We start from the raw sequence: 18683 nt of genomic DNA, 5'->3' as shown, positions 1-18683 counted from the left end.
CAGCTAAAATCTTCCAATTCTGTCGATAAGTTATAAATGTGTAAAGAAAAACCAAAAAGCAGATTCGCTTTTGATTTTAGGGTTCTATATTTTTGGGAGATGTATTTGGATTTAGCCTCATATCCTTAGCATTGCCGGCCACTGCAAAATAACCAGTATTTATTAAGTACCTAAAAGTGAACCTTTTCATTAGAAGAAGGGCACATTTTCATACCTCCAGAGTAAAAACTGATCATTTATTTCTACTGAACTCATTTTAGTTCTCTGCTGGCGATCCGCCCATTTGCTGAGTTCTGCTTTCATGTTACTTCTTAGAATTTAATCAGGGGGAACTCAGTGGGGGACAGTGCATCTTCCTCAAAGCATTTTTCCCTACTAGTTCCCGCTCATGAAAAAAGGTCAGTAATAGAATAAAATCAAAGACCAAGCTTACTCTAAACCTCTTTTTTTACCAACGTACTGCAAGTTACAGGCTGGCCATGCCTTAGACATTTGACTTCCCTTGCTGGGTTTTTAAAGTGTTGTCTAAAAAGGTGTGCCTCATTCTTTTTGGAATGACTCCAGGAAGCCTGGCTACATAATAGATTTCTACACTTCACAGCCAGACCACCTGTAGTGATTCCATGGTTACGCTTTCTACTGTTGGATGCTGCTTTAGTTCATATGCTACGCTTACATATTTGATAAAATGTCCTAAGTAATTCAAACATTCTCTTTGATATCACTTTGAGAAGTTTGACATATTCATGTTTTACATATTCCTATTTCTGTAGATCTATATTATATCTTTAGATACTGTATGTATGTGTGTATATATATATATATATATATATATATATATATAATATGCATGCTATTTCCACTTTGTAGTTACTACTGTGTATTTGAGCACACACAGATGTATTCATCTTTTTCAGAACCTAGGTAAAAGTTGGAACTGAAAAGACTTATCTGAACAGACATAACTTTGCAAATGACTAACTTTCTGCTCTTACTTTGATTATTATTATTTTTTTGGTTAGTTAATTCAAATGAGACTGAGTGAAGTCTAATTTATGTAATGAGTTTTCATGTCAGGCCGCACTGCAAATACATATTATCTTGACGAGGCGTTCAGCTACGGGAAGACAGCTACGGTTTGGTGGTGAAGATGCTATAGTGGTATAAGGTATCAGTATCGTATCGTATCGTATCGTATCGTGAAAGAATTGGTAAAGTTAGCCATAAAATACAATAATGAAAAAGAATGAATTCAAATGCTCCATAATTCATTTCAAATGCTTCCATATTATGTCCAATTTGGCTTTGTAACAGTTTGAGAGACCCAACGTGCTCTCATATGGAATCTAATAAGGTCATTCCAGCATGTTTGTAAGTTATACACGATAATGGAGAAATTATGAGATGTAACAACTAAAAGGTGCTCAGAGGTAATGACTGCTCTTAAATGGACATTAGAATCATAAATAGGACATCAGTGTTTCCTTTAGGATTTTTTTTAGAAGTGGTGGCAGGTCTGTCCGAACAACAAACCCCCCACCCCCGTTTGTTTAATAGTCGACTCGGAAGAAAGCGAACGTTTTGACAGTAAACTACATCAACACAACAGTATGTGGAGTTAACCTCTGAATAGTTCTACTTGTTGTTAAATTGCAATGTGAGCGGCAGCCAACATCGTTCTGTCGGCAGGATAATTTAAAAGGCAACAGCGACATTTTTTTTGGTACAGCCCTATTTCAGAGACCGTGGTGGCAGAAATTTTGCCATGGTGGGCCGCCACTACAAAATCAACATAGAGGAAACACTGGACATTATTATCAGGTTTTTGGAGTATCCTGGTTATGCATTTGACATGGATGAGCTCTTATTCCAGTTTTGAAAAACAGGAATATGCTACCTGGGGTCATCTGATACTGTGGCATGTAAACGCCTCATCCAGGATTCTGATCACTGTCTTTCATGGGGGCAGGTGCTTCCTTACCTTGAGTTACTAGACATTACATTACAGTCAATGCAGAAATAGGTTGAGATGTTTAGAGACACACTCTAAATGACGGACATTTCATTCAAAAACAGTGCTCCAATACAGCTTATGAGAAATAATACAACACACAAAAATCAAGAACCATTAGAAACCTTTTCCACGTAAATGTGACATCCCCAAAATGATATGCTAAACAAATATGCTAAAAATGTACTGCCACGCAACTGTAATACTAATAATTAAGTGCAGTGTTTATGGACTTTACCAAAGAGTGTTGGCTGCTGCCAGGTGTGAGCAATAAGGTGATCCACCGTTGCTTTTTCTGTATGTTGCCATGAAGCTGTTGCCATGTGGGACTTCACTTGTGAGTGGCTGAACATATGGGCTGAACCTATTATTATTATTATTATTATTATTATTATTATTGAAGGCATTTCAGCAAAGAAAGTGTCGCCTCTTATGTGTTATTTGTTTTCAATGATATGTTATAAAATAACATTCAAAATGATCAACTAACAAAATGGTGCAGTGTGGGCCTTTTCACAAAAAACACCAAATATTAGTGTGCATGTAATGTCGTCAGTTTCTATGTTTATATGGTTAGTCTACAGTATAGTTACTGTATTATAATAAAATCCAATATGGATAACTTTAGTAGGCTTATCTTTTTCAAGTCAGATAAAATGGGCTTCCAGATGATGTATTTAGTATATCTGATAGACTGGAGCACAGACGAAACACAGCCAGTCATAATATAGACCCAAACAAACCCTTGACCCGGACCATATTGTAAAATGTGTCCTGTGCCAGCTAAAGAATGTGTACACATGGTACACACATGGTGGGTGTCCTCAAATAGGCCAGGGCAAATCCCGGCTTACGCTCAGAAAACAAAGCATCCTTCCCAGTTATGTAACACGGTCACTGAACATGACGACAGGTGCGCCCTGTCGTGTAATTTAACCTTCCCTGTTTTACCCAGGAATGTTGAACGTGCTCTGATTTTTAATGTTTCTCATCCTCTCTTTGTTTTTGTTTTCTCCTCTTGTCCGTTTCTCTTCCAGTCCGAACCGCCCTAATAGCTATAATCGGATTCATGCCAACAAAAGGAGAGGGGGCGATAGGATCTCTGGATTATACTCCAGAAGAGAGGAAGGCCCTTGCCAAAAAGTAAGATTTTGGTGGATGAAAATCACTCCAATGTTTACTCTGTGCAGAGCATGTGTTGTGTGTGCACTGCTATGGATGGATAATGATAATGAGGTGAGTGGTGAGGAAGAGTGTGCATCGTAAAGATTATATGATCTTGCATGCCGGATTAGCAACACACCGGTAAAGGATATGGTCAGTGCTGACATTACATGCATGATTTTCAGCCCGGGCCCTATTTTCCCATGCTTTGATGTTTACGTGACTAATGTGAACAAGAATCTTTAAAATGTATCCACTGCAAGAGCGCTGTAACCGGCAGCCGCAAACCGGGCTGCAATGCATTCAAATGGGGCAAATGTGCTTTGTCTATTTCTTTCACTAAAAGTGCTATTTTTGCCACTGACAGGCTCGGACTGTTATTCTGTGTGTCTGACCACATTATGGAAAGGATCCCTACAGAGATAGACCTTTCTGTTAAAGCGTAAGATCCTTTGGTAACAATTTACCTGAAGGTATCTACATAAGAGTGACATGACACTGTCATGAACACATGACCCCTAACCCTAACCCTAACATAACTTGTCATGACAAAAACCGAATGACACTTACTAAAAGAAGCGTTATGTCATGAATGTTTATGACTTGTTTATAATGTTTATGACACGATCATGACAGTGTCATGTCACTCTTATGTCGATACCTTCAGGTAAAGTGTAACCGATCCTTTTTTGTTTACCCAGAAACAGCTTTGAAATCGCTATCGCCAAAGCCACCAGACTCCATTTAAATAAACAATACTTTTATTTTTATATATATAGCCAGCATATTTCCACACGTAAATGGGTAAATTTAAGGGTTTATTTCAACCAAACTAGAGTGGTGATTGTTGGAACAGTGGAAAGACGAGCCAAGACGGCTTTTCATAGTTTTATTTAGTTTCGGTGAACTTTGAATGAAGTGAATGATGATAATATTACTGTTTATTTAAATGGGTTTGGTTCGTTTGGCAATGGCTATGGGATTTTCATGTTAAACAGAAACAATCTTACTCTTTAAAAAAAAGGTTGGCCTCTGTAAGGATCCTTTCTATAACGTTGTCAGACACTTAAAACAATAATCTGAGTGGCCTGTCAGTGGCAAAACGAGCACTTTTTGTGGACGTAAATTAAAGGTGCGCAATAACTTTTTAAACGTATGATATGTCATTTTCTGGGGGTTTATTGTAACGTTACTCAACACCGCTGAGAGACTTACTTCGTGGCTGGGGCTGGCCGAGATACTCGGCGGCCGAGGCTACGTCTACATCCATGGGATAACTCTTACGGCCGATGGCTGGAGGGTGTGGCTACCGGAATTCTCCTTACCTTCACCTTTTTTTAAACCTAATTAAGTCGTTTTGGTGTTGAAACTTAACCGTTGTTGCCGCAGTCAACTTAGCTGTAAAGAAAACCGCTAAAGGGGGGAGAATTTCAGCACAACACCGTGGCCAGCCAGACTCGGACTTGGTTGTTTCCCCCGACGGAACATTAAAACCTTCTGTTACTGCCGTTAGCATCGCTATCACCCGGTGCTGGAGTTTGTGCTGACTGGGTTCGGATCGCTGTAAGTTAACGATAGTGGCTGGCTGCTGGCTAACTGTGGATGTGCGAACGTAATCATGGGTTAGAAAACAACTATACTTAAAATAACTTGATGAGTGTGGTGAACGATGTTGTAACCTTATAACGTTCCCCACCAAGCATTAGCATGAGCTACCTGTCAACGTAGCACATAACATTAAGCTGGATTGATCTATATTGAAATTAATTTAAAAATAAGGTCTCTGCTGTGTTAATGTGTTGTAAGTGGCATGTACTCAATGAAAAAATGATGCCGTGTGGCAGAAAGCAAGTTGTATTACGGTTACTGAGTATTATTCTTTCTCTGACATTGTATTATTTACAATTACTCTCAAACGTATCATCTGGGTTCCCGTGTTTTGACTGAAGTTAGAGGAACTAGAGGGGTCAAAGGTTTTATGACGCCACTGACAGGCGAGTAAATGAAACGTCCCGTGTCGTTAAAATAAACTAACAGATTTCTCTGGGTTTGAACGTTGTTGGAAACTTTTGGGATAGTGTAAGTAGACAACTCGACAAAATATTTAACATAGGTATAGTCGTTTTTAGACATTTTAATGCAGAAATGTTACATATTGTACCTTTAACTTAACATTATAGCTTGTTTCACTGCTGCCGACTGCAGCGGTCTAGCTAAATAGTGGACCAATTTCAAAGATTGTTGTTCCAATCAGTCACTTCGAGACAAAAACTAAAACCAAGTTACCCTTTAACACAGCAAAACTCCATATGAGAATTTAATGTAATTAACACATGAGCCTCGGTGGACATGCCTCCCACTAAAAAGTCCCTAGTCACAAAGGGAAAGGAGTGTGCCCAAGCCAGTCCTAGTATTACAAATTCATGACCAATTCATTATCACGAAAATACCCGGCCTCTGGAGGGAGCATGAGTGGGCACGTTGCTCTTCATTTCACACCACATTTCCCTCCGAGGAAACCGCACAAAGCCAGAGAAGGAGAGGATCCAGCTAAAGTCGCTCTTCTAATAGCAAATGAGACGGGGGGTCTTGATCAGCCGGCTGTTTCATTAGCACATAGAGATGAGATAGACACACTTTGCTATAAATACATGGCTGCTCCATCTCCCTGATGGAAAAAAATATAGTTTTTTTACTCTGTGTAAGGCTGAGGCAGCACTCTTTTTGGTTTTCTCATCTATGTTTCCATGCCCGTGGTGATTGTAGAGCTGTCAGTCAGAAAAGGGCATCTGCACAGCAGGACATTTTTTGTCAAATGTTTTTCAGAGTTTGCCGAGTTTGTGACTGACAAGTAAACTGCAGAAGATGATGGCTAGCTTGTTATGTGGCAAACCAAACACAGGGCCCTGTGGAAGCCTGGGAAGTCTCAGAATTTAAAATGAAAAATGTCAATCATTTCTGACACCCGAGTGAACATTTCATATACAGGACACATGCTGACAGCATATATTGTGATAATAGTTATTACAGTGTAGGGATACAGTGGCCTACCTGATTGTCAAGTTCTTTTCTGGGGCAAAGTTGTCAAAGTAATTGCCAAATAAACCCTTCATTTATCCCAGTAAGAATAGTGCTACACTTGTTTTGTACTGCAGATAACTGGTGACAGGCCTTGCAGAAGAATATGGCTCCCCTTCTGTTTAATGATGTAACCCAGATTGCTCCAAATCCTCAGATCCATCCCACAGGGCAGTGCACATGCAGTATTTGACACTACTGTTTCTTAATGCAACTCGGATAACTCAGAGTTTCACTTAGTGCATGTCTACCTGAAAATGTTGTCAAGCTGGAGTTGTGATAATACAATGGGCCATAACTGTTGTTCCCAAACTGGAGCTTGTCCAAAGTTAGGCATTTTGTGTAAAATCTAACAGTGTGTCTCCATTCATATACTTCTGCGAGTACACTTATACATGTAGTGCACTGTGTACACTATTTACTCACTTGTGTAGTGCGTAAAGTTCGACAGGGTAGGGTATTTTCCATGCACTTACTGGAAATTACTCTTCTTCTGTTTAATGGCAAATTGCAGCCGGGAGGTATATTTCCGCCACCAGTTGGCATCGGCCCGGCTAGTTTTCTACCTAGCTGACAGCAGTATAGTGGTACTTATCGAAAAAAGAAGACGCACAAATTACATTTGTATAGTTTGTGTTTCGCCGTTTCAATAGTAACTACTGCAACTTCCTCGCCCACCCCGTTCACAAGTTTGAAAATACGTTGGTGGTCCCGTAGCGTCCGCTCCGTAGCAAATATGGTGAATGTTGAGAGCGATCAGTGTCCAGCATTTCGCACTCAACATTTTGATGGCTTTGAGTGCAGCATCGGTGTACTCGTAGTGCACTGCAGTTGGCCAAACTTTGTCAGTGTGAACGCATTATGTACTCAAAATAACAAGTGTAAGTACAGAAGTGCGCAATTTCAGATCTTTTGTCCGCACAATCACTGTAGTTACACACATAAATTGGAAAGAAATCGACTTGAGATCTAAATATAATCTATAACCACAATGTTGTGGTTATGTGCAAGCTGTTACACAGCCCATGTAGAAAGCTCCACTGATAAAAATAAAGCCAGATAAGACTGAAATACTGCTGAAACACCAGTGTAGAAAAGTCTTAATTAAGCGGTTCAGAGACAGGGACAGGCTTGGCAATCTCAGGCAAAATCAGAGGACAGCAAACTTGCTCTTATTTTTGTAACGTTTATAATATTCATAATTAATGGAAAGTTGTTGTAATATTTTGGTCTACACCCCCACCCATCAAGTTGTTCACACCTTAATATTCGTCCTGTGGGTAGGTATTCGATTTTCAATTTTGATATTTGAATTTTTATTTATTTATTTTTTTTTTTTAACTAGAATAACCAAATCCTTAAAGATGAATGCCTTTAAATTAAACTGAAAGAAGCGTGTTGCAAGGCAGTGTTTCCATTTCAGCTCAGTGTGAGGCTACATCCACACTAATACGTTGTTTTGTTTTTTTAAAACCCGCATATCTCTTGATACGTTTACGCCTCGCGTCCACACTACTCTGGTGTTTCCGAGCCCCTTAAACAGAGACATTTGAAAACACTGCTGACCCTGTGTAATTTTGAAAACCCCGGGGTTGTGTCGTAGTCTGGACGGGCAGAAACGGAGACCTTTTGAAAGAAAACAACACTGCATCTTTTCGTTTGTCCAAGCAAGTTAATCCCTGGTCTTTTTGCCCTTGTTTTTCTTTCTTGAGAGTATTTTCTGTATTTTCAATTTATACTACTGAGAAGTAGTTAAACCAAAAACACCACTGCCCAACACTGCTTGCAATAGTTAGATTTAGTGCTGTGACACAGGTTGCTGATGTAGGCTACGGTTACATTTTCCAGAGCGTGTGATAATGACAAATGCCAATTCTGCTTTGTCTGATTGTCATCTCAAACATGCTGCTGTCCTCTCAGTATGCATCTGAGATTTTACAAACCAAATCTCCAGTTCTGACTTTTTTTTTCTTAAAACTCAGATGTGTTCATGATGATTATCACTCATGCCTAAAAGAATTCAAACAGTCATTCATGTGAGCAACCATCAACCAACCATGGAGTGTCTGCTTTTGGAGACATAGATTCCCTGTTTAAGCTGTCATAGTCCACTGACAAGATGACTGGAGGCGTAAGAGAACATTTGCCGTTCCTTGAAAAATGTCTAATGTCTAAAAAGCCCAGCTTCGTCCCCAAGTACATCTTAACTTCACTTGAATAGAATCCAATTTCAGTTTGGCTCCAGAGGAAGACACTGATTTGGATCATTTATTACCATAATGTATCCAAATGTATCCATGCCACCTTTAGCCTGAGGAGTGCCACAGTGATGATGTGGTGTTCCTCAGATTCATCCCTCCTCTTCACAGCTGTAACATCAGCCCATTAGCTGATGCAAGGGACGATTAGCTTGCCTAAGTCAAATCCACAGACACCTCTTTAATGTGTTGCATTTTTATGTTGTTTCCACACCACTTCGCTATGCAGCTGTGTTGATCCTTCTTTTAGCAGTATTGCACTGAACCCCACTGTCAGGAATGACATGAGAGTGTAAAAGTGCACGCAGCTGTCTGAACCCTTAGCAGGGACCTGGCATGTGGATGTGCCACAGGTGGTGAGGTTAAAAAAACAAACCTGTCAGATGAGGATACGCTGTGAGGCAGCCAACAATACAAACAGGCAGCCAATGCCATAAACACAGCTTTTGAAGCTGGTTTTCCTGCCAGTTTCTTGACAGGATTCATACACAGCCCTGAAAGGTATGGGCAGCTTAATCTAAAAATCTTTTATAACTTCAAGATGCCAAATTACCATTGGCTGAGCACCTAGATGACTGTACATTTTTCAAAATTAATACCACCCACTGCACTGGCTGCTAACTTTGTGAAATGTAACTTCAATGCTTGACTAATTCAGAGTTCTTTGTCTGCTTTCTCTTTCTTTGTTCGTGTTGACCACAAAACACTCTGACCATCAGCAAATCTGAAATTTGGCTCTGTATCAAAGACACTGTTGATTGGCTGCCTGCTACACTTCTCCAAAAATAATTCTCTGTGCGTTTGTTCATGTTTACATTGCCACAGTTAGAACATTTTGGGCAGCCATCCTCTCTTCGTAGGGCGTTTGATGTGGTAATTCAGTCTAATTTGCATAGTTTTAGCCATTTTAACTGTGATTAAAAACATTCTACTCACTGTGCTTGGACAGGACCCCTTGGCGTAATTTTTTCTAACCCTCTGGGTCAGGTCCCCTTTGCTTCATTTTTCAACGCTTTGCGTACTCCTTTGGCGCCATTTTTCAACGTGCTTGGTCAGGACCCCTTGCCGTCACATTTTGACGCTCTGGGTCGGGACCCCTTGGTATCATTTTTAATGTGTAGGGTAAAACCACTTGGTTAGGATTAGGAAAAGATCGTGGGCGGGGTTACAAAATGTACGTTTAAGTGACACGCTGAACAGGACACGAACCCCGGTCTCCCGGGTGAAAGTCCTGTGTTGTTTGACCCATCTACCCCCCCCCCCCCGCCCAACCTGCTTCCTTACGCAGATTTTAGGTCTTTAATACTAATCGCTGTCGTTGTTGCTCTTAATACTACGTCATCTTGCAGCGCAGTGGTCGAGCTGCTGCTCTGCCCGGTGCGTCCCATACGGACGCTAAAGGGTGCTTTGTGCGTCGGTATCTGACGCTGAGAGCCATTGACCAAGCGTAGGTAATCGACGAGTTGGGAGTGAGAACGGGTTGCTGTGTCAGCACTGGAGTATGGTCTGGCTACACCGTTTTATTAGGGGTGTGACAAGACGAGAGACGAGATTGGGTTCATGAGAACGAGATTTTAACACTATTTAAAAGAACTTAAATCATGGGAGTCTTATTCAATCGAAAGTCACAAAATGAAAAATGAGCACTGTGAAAGGTTTTGCCACAAACTCAAATGGCTTCACTCCTGTATAACTAACCTCTTTAGACCTAATAACTGCGGTGTCCCTCTCCACTGCCTACAACCTATTAAAAATTGTGTGTATATCTTACACTGCACTGTAACTTTTATTCTTGTATTTGGTGTGTGCGTGCGTGTGTGTGTTTCGAAGCTGAGCCCTGCTCTCTGTGAAACATGCAGAGGGACAGGACTTACGCGCTCTCAGGTACCGAAATTTGGCACCGAGTGATTCAACGTGAATTGGTCCTATTCTGGGATAGGGGAAAAATACCCAATTACAATCGCACTAAGCTCTGGATGCAGCAATGGTGTCCTTGCAAAATAGATAGCGGAGATATAGCAGCCCCTACCACAGCTTCTTTGTCAACTGAAAATTATGTCTGTGGGACCGATTCATCAGTCACTACAGCTTGGTTTGGTCAACAACAAGAATTGCCCAACATGAACACTAACCCAGGCTAATTAATTAGGGCAAACAAAATGTCATAGAAAAGACAGGCTAACTGTAGAAGTGTTACCCAATTGGTCCATTGTTGCTGTTTTTTTCCATCGAACCATAGGACATGCTTACACTCACTGAGAATTGGGTAATGCGCACTCTGCTAAACAACGTGTATTGTGGCAAGCAAAAAACAGTAAGCAACAGCCTCACACATATAAACCAACCGTCGTGCCGAGATGAATGTGCAGCTTGTTTGGTTAGCTGTAATATTGCCCTAAAAATAGATTCTTATATGGTTAGCTACAATAGCGAATTAAGAGGACTCATTTCTGTGTTTACATTCAGTTGGACTCCGTAACGAGCGTTGAAATTATTTGTAAAAAAACCATAGTTCATGTAAAATGCTCTGCTTTCCCAGATGTATGCTGTTTTGCTGAAGTTGCGTTTCCCAAATCTCTAAAATTGAGGTTGGGAGAGAATAGGTAGCATGACCACTAGACAGAGTGGACACATTAATGAGAATAAGACAAAGGTTGAAGAACAGCAGGATTTTCCTTAAAGCGTGTAGCTGTGACATTATGTATTTAAGATAAGGTGTTGCGGCAGATGCATTAAATCAGGGTTGCTTCGTAATCATGACATGTATTTCAAACCTAATTGCACTTCAGTATGAATTACAAGCATGAGCCATCGTATAATTGCATACAGGTAGTGTGACATACAGTACAGGCCAAAAGTTTGGACACACCTTCTCATTCACTGCGTTTTCTTTATTTTCATGACTATTTACATTGTAGATTCTCACTGAAGGCATCAAAACTATGAATGAACACATATGGAATTATGTACTTAACAAAAAAGTGTGAAATAAATGAAAACATGTCTTATATTTTAGATTCCTCAAAGTAGCCACCCTTTGCTTTTTTGATAGCGCTGCAAACCCTTGGTGTTCTCTCAATGAGCTTCATGAGGTAGTCACCTGAAATGGTTTTCACTTCACAGGTGTGCCTTGTCAGGGTTAATTATTGGAATTTTTTTCCCTTATTAATGGGGTTGGGACCATCAGTTGTGTTGTGCAGAAGTCAGGTTGATACACAGCCGACAGCCCTATTGGACAACTGTTAGAATTCATATTATGGCAAGAACCAATCAGCTAAGTAAAGAGAAACGAGTGGCCATCATTACTTTAACAAATGAAGGTCAGTCAGTCCGGAAAATTGCGAAAACTGTGAATGTGTCCCCAAGTGCAGTCGCAAATACCATCAAGCCCTACAACGAAACTGGCTCACATGAGGACCGCCCCAGGAAAGACCAAGAGTCACCTCTGCTGCTGAGGATAAGTTCATCCGAGTCACCGGCCTCAGAAATCACAAGTTAACAGCAGCTCAGATTAGAGACCAGATGAATGCCACACAGAGTTCTAGCAGCAGACACATCTCTAGAACAACTGTTAAGAGGAGACTGCGCGAATCAGGCCTTCATGGTCAAATAGCTGCTAGGAAACCACTGCTAAGGAGAGGCAACAAGCAGAAGAGATTTGTTTGGGCCAAGAAACACAACGAATGGACATTAGACCAATGGAAATCTGTGCTTTGGTCTGAGGAGTCCAAATTTGAGATCTTTGGTTCCAACCGCCGTGTCTTTGTGCGACGCCAAAAAGGTGAACGGATGGATTCTACATGTCTGGTTCCCACCGTGAAGCATGGAGGAGGAGGTGTGATGGTGTGGGGGTGCTTTGCTGGTGACACTGTTGGGGATTTATTCAAAATTGAAGGCATACTGAACCAGCATGGCTACCACAGCATCCTGCAGCAACATGCCATCCCATCCGGTTTGCGTTTAGTTGGACCATCATTTATTTTTCAACAGGACAATGACCCCAAACACACCTCCAGATTGTGTAAGGGCTATTTGACCAAGAAGGAGAGTGATGGAGTGCTGCGCCAGATGACCTGGCCTCCACAGTCACCGGACCTGAAACCAATCAAGATGGTTTGGGGTGAGCTGGACCGCAGAGTGAAGCCAAAAGGGCCACCAAGTGCTAAGCATCTCTGGGAACTCCTTCAAGACTGTTGGGAAAACCATTTCAGGTGACTACCTCTTGAAGCTCATCAAGAGAATGCCAAGAGTGTGCAAAGCAGTAATCAGAGCAAAGGGTGGCTACACTGAAGAAACTGGAATATAAGACGTTTTCAGTTATTTCACACTTTTTTGTTAAAGTGATGGTTCGGAGTAATTTCACCCTAGGGTCCTTTGCACCATGACCTCGAGCCAAACACCCCCCCAGAAGCTTTTTTCACCTGGGTCTAACATTGGACGAGTTAGCGTAGCGTAGCGTTAGCCGCTGAATAGCTTAGCGCAGAGGCTAATGGATCCGAAGTGTCTCTTAACATTACCCCACTAATAATGCCCGAAATGATACCAAAGGTCTACACTAGTGTATATATAGGTTATGCTCTCATAAAACGCTGGATTGTAAAGTTTGTAAGTACACCAGAAGGTTATGTAAATAACACTTGCCTGCTGGCTTCTGCTCTCTGCTGTTGTTGTTGCTGCTGTAAGACGAGTGCTTAGGGACATCTACAAATTACAACACCGAAAAGAGATGCAACAAAAATATTTTTTAATTTAACTTATTTTTTAAAGTAAGTGCTGTAATATAACTAGCAGGAGACAAGTAATAATTGAGGTAAGTTTGGAGACATTACCTTATTTAATCATTAAATTAATAAATATTTTTGTTGCATCTCTTTTCGGTGTTGTAATTTGTAGATGTCCCTAAGCACTCTTACTGCCTGGTAGTAACAGTGAGAATCTACAATGTAAATAGTCATGAAAATAAAGGAAACGCATTGAATGAGAAGGTGTGTCCAAACTTTTGGCCTGTACTGTATATCAGTAAAAATGTAATTATTCTACACGCTAGTTGGTAAAAAGTAAATTTTTCAGTTAACTTGGCAGGTAAACCTGATATACTGTGACAAGTGAGCCAGAACATTAATGTTGGGCCTGTTCATAATTAATAGGTAATTTATTTAGTCACTGAACCACTGCCATTGTACTCAAAGTAATTTCTTTTTCATTTATGAAACAGGTTGTTCACTTATAGAGTTGAGGGACCTGCTTATTCATCAAATGGCCTAATACTGTCACACATACTGTTTTTTATTTTTTAAATGAAGGTCTCTGAATCTTGGAAAGTAATAGTGTAAGGATTGGTCAATGTGTGGAGGGGAACACATGGAGGCCAGAGTAATCTTCATCCGGTGTAGCCTATGTTTTATTTGAAGTTTACATAAAACCAATGAGTAGTTGAGGCTGGTTTTGGTGACGTAAAAAAAATAGTTAGGTTATATGGATGGGAGCTCATGCAATGTAATTTCATTAAGAATGAATGATGACAGTTTGCATACTGAAATTACTAGAAATAAGTCATTTTAGTGTGCTCACAGGATGCGTCTTGGTAGCCAAATGGTTACAGAGCACGGCTCTTCCTGAACCTACAACTCCACTGACAATCAACCAATCAAATTAGCCAAAAAAGCTGTCTGTAACGTCAGGCTGGGTCGCAGCAAAGTGTCCAATCTTTTGTTGCATGTTAAAAATAGGGGTGGTACGGTTCACAAAACCCACGGTTCGGTTCGTATCACGGTTTTAGGGTCACGGTTTTCGGTTCTGTACGGTTCTTGTTATTTTTTCTTTTAATCTTTAACACTCCAGAAATATACTTCAGCATATTTGGACACACCTTCTCATTCAATGTGTTTCTTTATTTTCATGACTATTTACATTGTAGATTCTCACTGAAGGCATCAAAACTATGAATGAACACATATGGAATTATGTACTTAACTTAGTTTTGATGCCTTCAGTGAGAATCTACAATGTAAATAGTCATGAAAATAAAAAGGAAACTCATTGAATGAGAAGGTGTGTCCAAACTTTTGGCCTGTACTGTGTATATATAGCTTAATTATCCACAATGTAGGATACAGTATTAAATAATTATATAGTTATATCATGTAATCATGCACAAACTGAATTTGACTTGACTTTAAGCACATTATTGGGACCATCTCTGAGGAAAGCTACGTGAGATTTTGATAAGGCAAGAGGGAAGACATTGATGATTTCAGCATGCTTTTCATTTATTTGGCAAAAAAAGGAGAATGTGTATTGCCATCTACAGGAACTTATGTGCCTTTTTAGCACATGAAGATTGAAATATTACAGAATATCAACTGAAATAACTGCCAACTTCAGTGTATCTCTTACAAAAATGTATCCTTTAAAAGAAAAAGAGAGGAACTCTTAAAGCTCCGTCTTTTGAATAAGTCAGAATACGTTAAACATAAAACAGTTTACATTGTTGGTTAATTTCCTACCCTGGGCTGGGCTGGGACACACAGTCATACGGTTTGATAAAGTACTTATTGGACTAATCATTGCACGCACAATAACGAGTGTAGCTGTCAGGTCCTCCTGCACGTCTCATCTCCGTTTTTTCCTGCATCCACCGTGTGTGTGTGTGTGTGTGTGTGTGTGTGTGTGTGTGTGTGTGTGTGTGTGTGTGTGTGTGTGTGTGTGTGTGTGTGTGTGTGTGTGTGTGTCAGTCGCGGGGAGAACTGAGCAGCCCCGCCCGCTGCAGAGACCCGACAGGATCTAAACTGCAGCCGCTTCAGCGACTTTAGACTGAAAAAACGTTACAGTACATTGATGTTAAAAAGTATACAGGTTGGCAGGACGGTCTGAAATGTTTTGCACGGTCTTTCGCTGTACGTTTTCTTGGTAACTTGTCCACATCTCTTCTTTCGCGCGAAAGGGAAACACAGCTGTCTGAGGTCACATAGGGGCACGAGGCTACATTGCGCATGCGTCGAACCGTGCGGCACACACACGTTCCGGACCGAGCGGTTCGGATGTTTTTTCATGAACCGTACCACCCCTAGTTAAAAAGCGGTTATAGACTGTAACTGTAAAGAATAAAGTCTCTAATGGAAGCAAGTGGATGTTGAAGTCATGTTAACTGTTCATCTGATTGAAGATCGTATTTGTTATTTTGCTTTGGCGCAAATTACTGAAAAAGCTTTATCCGACTTGCGCTTAGTACGAAACAGTCCATCTTCTCAACTCTACTGCTGTGCGCGGAAACTTAAGCAGTTGTGGGAGGCTACCTCCATCTTGTCTCATCGGATTGGTTTTGGTCATGCAACCTTTTTCACCTGTATTTTCCTCCAACTCCCAGAAACTATTTGTACTACTGTGGGTTGATGGGGATGAAAATGGCTAGACTGACACGTATAGGATTTTCTTCTTTTTAATGTGGAGCTATGTTGACCATGTTGGTATTTAATAAATGTTTAATATAAGCCCATATGCTTGCTTTGTTTGTTTGAAGGACACTTTCACAGACAAGAAATGCAGTGTAAGAATTGTGAGAGAATCGTGATCTTAATTCTTACAAAGAATCCTGCAGGCCTATGTTAACTCTCTCTCTCTCTCTCTCTCTCTCTCTCTCTCTCTCTCTCTCTCTCTCTCTCTCTCTCTCTCTCTCTATCTCTGCCTATTTCCAGTCTGCCTCTTCACTGTCAACTATTAAATAAAATGTGAAAATGCCCAGAGAATCTTACTTGCCCACTAACATAAGTAGGCCACGGAGGCCTGGGCTACACAACTTGGCAACACCAGGACAACAGATCTATTGTGCCAACGGGATGGAATAAATAATGGACCTGCAGAAAGTAAACTAGTGTGTCTGGCTAGTGGGCAACCTACTCTCTAGGCCAAGGGTTAGCACTGTGACATGTAGAACGAGAGGTGCTCTTGGCAGCAGGATGACCTCACCATGTACCACCTGTTTTCCGGCAGGTCCCAGGACTTCTGCTGTGAGGCGTGTGGCTGCTCCATGCGTTCTGCCCTCCTGGCTCTGACCCCCAACAGCAACCCCAGCGCAGAGGACCACAAGGCTAAAGAGCTGGCCCAGCAAATCAACTTCAAGGTACAAACTAGCTGTAACGGGAACCCTGTTTGATGTTAGGGCTGGAAAAATTAACCATTATGAATCTCTTACCCATTTAAATGTACTCCTATTACAGTTGTCAATAAATTGTCTAAATGCAGCATGATTTAGGTGAGAATAAACAGTTGTCGTACTCACACTTTTACTCACTTAAAAGTTAATTCTTGACTTTGGAAACAGTTAAAATTAATTATCCACCACAAGCTCCATTTAGTAGCTGTTCTGGGGATTTCGATCATATGATGATCGCATCTTCATCAGCAGATGGAGTTTGCCCAGATGTCATGGAAGTATAAATGTTCACATTTCCCCTTTTTTTCGGAGCACTCTTAGGACTTCTCATGCATGCGTGTACATTTTTGGAAACAGCAGTTAATAAAATAATCTCACCGTGAGGTCCACTTAGTGGCTGATCTGCAAAACTTTTACAGAATAGTTCAAGTTCAACTTTATTGTCATATGCATATAGTACGAAGTACCACAGCAATGAAATACAATGTGCCTTAGCACTCTCTCAGCACCAGTCAATAACAATTTTAAAAACACAGTAGCATTAAAAACATTATAAAATATCCAACATAGTATACATAAGTGACTAAGTTCAGATCACAGCCCTCCTTCCGGTTGTGCTATCGTTCAATAACCTTATTACCTGGGGGTAAAAATGATCCCTAAAACGTGCATAATAAATGCTACTTATAATACCGAAATACTGGTTTCATGCTCCTAATTAAGTTTTCTGATTGTTGTTAAGCTACCGCAAGTGAAACATTGAGACTTTCTGCACAGATGTTTCACATTAAAAGTCTTCTAACAGCTCAAATGCTATTATCTATCTCGTTTCTGTTACACTTTTGATTAGAAACCTATGCAGGAAGTGTTGAATTTCAATAACAGTAGCTTGACTTGAATTGATTTTTTTTAAACCTGCAACTAAGTAGAAGTGATTGGAAACTATTAGTAAATGAAACTAGTACTTCTGTCAGAAAATGGAAAGTAAGAGCAGCAGTGGTATACCAAATTTGTGACAGTTAATTCCAAATTTTGAATTGAATCAAGCTTTGATTTGTCTGTGCTGGCCATGTGCCATTATTTAAGAATTGGCCATTACTTTATTACTAGCTCACTCATCCGAAGTAAGCCACCATGACAGAGAAAATATCATGCAGTGCTTTTGTTAAAAAAAAACAATTCTTGGTTGTAGTTTTTTTTTTACGGTTGTTAAAGTATATGTGACAGTTTATTATGATATACATTTGAGGTTATGTTGTCCAGCCCTATGACAGGAGCCAAGGCACAGTGTAGATGACTGCACTTCCCTGTGTGTTAATGCAGGAAGAGTCCAGTTTATCCAGACAGGCAAGTGAGAGCGGAGGTGCAGAAAGCGAGCCTTCCACACTCACCCAGGAAGACGCCTCCACGTCTGCAGGCCAGGAAGCTTCTGAAGAGCCCCGGGCTGAGCAGGTAGGTGTCATACTGCCCCCCTGGGGTTACACAGGACTAGGGCTGTTGGAACGAATTCCCAAAGTCGAATACAATTCGATTAGTAAAAAAATCAATACTATTCAAATGCTGAAATTACTATTTGAATGTTGGCTAACGTTAGCTAATATCCCTCTTCTCACCTTGGCCTGCCCACATGTGAAAAAGAAAGGCTTTTGTCATGTCACATCTGATACGTTAGCGGGGGTGAGAAACACAAGGCATTGTGAGGTCTTAACATCACGGAGCACGTAACGTTAGGACAGTGGGAGTGACAGGCTGCGGCTGGAAATCGGAAGAAGGATGGGAAATAGTTTTAACAGGACTTTAAAAATTGACATCCACCGAGCCAAAATGCTTATGTTATCATTAGTTAGCTCGTTCTGGTTTCCTATCTGCGTCACGAGATAGAGGAGCTTAGCTGGGAGCTTTATGGAGACAGCTAAAGTTAATGTTAGCTGCCCTACAGCTGTCAGAGTTAGCTTCTACTTCATAAATTACCTTCTAACAGCTGGATTCTCATTAATGTGACAATCTGCAAGAAACTTGT

The 18683-nt window shown here is 40.7% G+C and overlaps 1 protein-coding gene across 1 annotated transcript in view; it reads left to right on the top strand.

Moving 5' to 3' along the window:
• The window catches only part of ube2j1 (ubiquitin-conjugating enzyme E2, J1), a 67115-nt gene that overhangs the window by 34604 nt on the left and 13828 nt on the right, over window positions 1-18683 (top strand). Inside the window, exons 5-7 of the mRNA XM_039782345.1 lie at window positions 3049-3154; window positions 16501-16630; window positions 17987-18115. Of these exons, the coding sequence (XP_039638279.1) occupies window positions 3049-3154; window positions 16501-16630; window positions 17987-18115 (365 nt within the window). The remainder of the gene's footprint in view (window positions 1-3048; window positions 3155-16500; window positions 16631-17986; window positions 18116-18683) is intronic.

The sequence above is a fragment of the Perca fluviatilis genome, chromosome 18, assembly GCF_010015445.1.
Source record: "Perca fluviatilis chromosome 18, GENO_Pfluv_1.0, whole genome shotgun sequence".
Classification (NCBI taxonomy): domain Eukaryota; kingdom Metazoa; phylum Chordata; class Actinopteri; order Perciformes; family Percidae; genus Perca; species Perca fluviatilis.
The sequence above is the reverse complement of the archived record's forward strand: the minus strand, read 5'-3'. Positions and strand labels throughout refer to the sequence as shown.